Below are 3338 nucleotides of genomic sequence, written 5' to 3' on the forward strand. Positions count from 1 at the left end.
ACATAGACTGATATACCGTCTCCGCTCAGAATCGTTTTTCTTATACAGTGATATTATATCATTGAAATTCAAATTTATATACTGTCCATTATACAGTGACCCACTTCTAACATACTGTACAGCAGAGGGACATCCACTTACCCACCTTTTTTTAACTTTAAATGCTAAAAAAAAAAACTGTGACTATAAGGATTTTTAATATTTTTCAAACGTCATTGTAAAAATATAGTAGGAGCCTTGTATTTAATTTTCAAGTATTTTTACTCAACAAATAAAGTTTTATTAACATTCATAGAAAAAAAAACTAATAATATTGAAAAATGAAAATGTCCCTAAATAGTTCAAAACAAATCAAAATATTTTGAAAATTTTATCATGCATAGAAAATGGAAATATAAACAACTAGTGAAAGTTACACCAAAAACCAAAATCAATTTTTTCGAAAACAAATTTTGCATGAAAATTCCCGTTTTTCCTTCAATTTTATGTCGTTTTTCCCGGCACTTGTCAAAACTATTGGGAATTTTAAATTTTGACCTCCTCAATGCACCAACAATATTTACTTTCCCATCGAACAAGATACTGAAGTTGAAAATCGGAGTATTATTTCGAATACTTATCGTGTACCCACACATAAAAAAAAACACACATCATTGTAAAATCAATACATTCATCGTTCCACTCAGAATCTAAAAAATACATGATACAATACTGCAAAAAAGAGTACGTAACACAATGTCATGAACTGAGAAGCATAGATATAACGTAAAATTGACAAAATAATATTTTCAAATCGGTGTCAAAACATTGGTATCAAACAAATAAACATTCATACACACTGAATTAGCTAAAGATATTTGGCTCTAGGGAAAAAAGTTCCAGTTGCTAAATTTGTTTTATATTTAAATTAGCTGTCCCACCCGGAGTTGCCCGTGCGGCTGTGGCAAGTATTTGTTATATAACACAAGTCTAAAATGATATTAACTCATAATATTGGTCAAGCATACAAATTTTGGAATATAAAAAAGGAACTTAATTTTATATACATTATTATGTATTAATACAAAAAAAAAATAATGGCACTCAAGTTAAATGAACTGGAGTATGAAGTTCACCTTGAAATAATAATTCAGGACAATTGATATTATATTAAATAATAACAATATATTACATATGTGTCAGAAACTTTACGCTTAATTTCACATGTGTCAAGGCCAGTCAAAGAATATGAATCTTAGGAAATAGGAAGCTTCATTTTAAAAGCCAATGATTTAAAAAATTTAACTTTACATTTTCGATTTTTAAAATATGAACTGAATAATTAGGAGACCAAATTTGTGAACTAAACTCTAAGTGGGACCCAACCAAAAGACAGTATAGCGATTTTAAACAAAAAAATACACTTTTTAAAATATCAGTTTAAAATCTTAGATAATTAGTTACAAATGAATGTTTAGTACAAAATCCATGCTGGCAATATTGGATGAACAATATTATTCATTAAAACTAATATTTTAACAGTTATTAAAGCCTCAAATATATTGGGTATAATACGTTCATGAAGTTGACCCACCAACTTTGTCTGATCGTTCCGGAACAAGTACTAGTAGTCAACAAATAAATAGCAAATAATAGCAAATAAATTTTTGAGAATAGCAAATTAAAATTCTATTTTTATCAAATTTTTTATTTTTATTTCACCTCACCAATTTTATCCAATCATTCCAGAATAAGCACCAGTAGTTAGCAAATAACAACAATACTATTTTTAGAGCTGGTAAATAAAAATTCTATTTTTGATAAAAAAAATCTATATTTAATCAAAAAGTACATTGAATCTTGATTAAATTAAAAAAATCATTCAAATCTTGATAGAAAAATTCATTAAAAATATAATTTTGATTTGCTAATTTCAATAAAAGATTTGCTATTATTTTCTTACTACTGGTGTTTGTTCTGGAACGATTGGACAAAGTCGGTGAGTAACCTAAATTGGGACCACCTAAATTAAAAAAATTCATAACATCTATAAAATAATTTGCTAATTTCTGGAATAAATTTTTTATAAAATTTGCTAATATTTATCTAAATGTTGGTATAGGTTTGGATCGTAACATGTTAAGTCGGTGGGTCCACTTCCTGGACGTGGGTATAATAGACATTTTTGAAATTGTTCTAGTTACAAACGTCAAAAATATTTCCAGTTTCGTGTAATGCAATAACAAAAAACCTCTTCCGAATAGAGGAAAAACAACCAGAATTTATAATTTATTAAATAAATATAATAATGAATTAACCAAAACAGGACTGCATTTTTTTTTGAAATAGAGGAATATTATTAGAACCAACACCAACGTAGGTATATATTCAAAGTAGACAGATAATCACTAACATTGCTATCATATATATTAGCAAAATCTAAAATTTAAATTAGAATTCATATTAAAATCAGGGAAATGATTTGATTAATCAAACGAATTAAAATCTATTTGTACCTACCTATTATTGGATAAAGTGAAATGACTAAGAAGTTTTAAATTGTTAATACATCGTAAACCATAAAAGGTACGTATACGTAATTCACTAAAAAAATTGTAAAAACTCACCGCTTAATATAGGATCTTGATTTCTTATCACAAGACTTTTAAACTGTAAAATACCCGCTGGGGTAGTCAATTTTTTATGACAACAATCCACACACGTGAATTACCGCAAAGTTCATGTAATAAAAATTAGTTGAATAATACACCATTATCTGTATACTATCAGTATTGGGAATTATCTAGATAAAATTATTTTTTAATTATCTTATCTAGATAAAAATAATTAAATCATCTAATTATCTCATCTAGATAAATGTAATGGTTATCCGTGGTAATTTATCTAGATAAATAATATAATTATAATAATATTTTTAAATAGTGAAATAGTCAATAATTTACGAGAATCGAGTAGTGATTCCAAATAAAAAAAGGTGGGTAAGTGGATGTCGCTCTGCTGTACAGTAGGTTAGAAGTGGGTCACTGTATAATGGACAGTATTAAATTTGAATTCAATGATATAATATCACTGTATAAGAAAAACGATTCTGAGCGGAGACAGTATATCAGTCTATGTATTAGACATATATATACTTATCTATGGTATTAAAAAAAAATTGACCTATAATAGGTACCTATAATAAATTCCAAATTAATCATATCATAATATCTATTAGGTACTTATAAGTTATAACGCGTTATACATCAACAAAAAACCGTGGTAAAATCATAGATATATGATAGTATACTTTAGAAGTTTCAAGTACCCACGAATAATATTATACAATCACAACAAAA

At 26.8% G+C, this 3338-nt stretch overlaps 1 protein-coding gene across 3 annotated transcripts in view; it reads right to left on the minus strand.

The window, feature by feature from the left end:
• Positions 1-3338, minus strand: part of LOC107884241 — a 16744-nt gene that overhangs the window by 7412 nt on the left and 5994 nt on the right. For 2 of the 3 annotated variants that reach the window (XM_029488833.1, XM_029488832.1), the window contains exon 5: positions 2607-2663. The exons of the other annotated variant lie outside the window; for it this stretch is intronic. In XM_029488833.1, coding sequence (XP_029344693.1) covers positions 2607-2663 — 57 coding nt within the window. The remainder of the gene's footprint in view (positions 1-2606; positions 2664-3338) is intronic. 3 annotated transcript variants of the gene reach the window in all.

This window comes from Acyrthosiphon pisum, chromosome A1 (genome assembly GCF_005508785.2).
Source record: "Acyrthosiphon pisum isolate AL4f chromosome A1, pea_aphid_22Mar2018_4r6ur, whole genome shotgun sequence".
NCBI lineage: Eukaryota > Metazoa > Arthropoda > Insecta > Hemiptera > Aphididae > Acyrthosiphon > Acyrthosiphon pisum.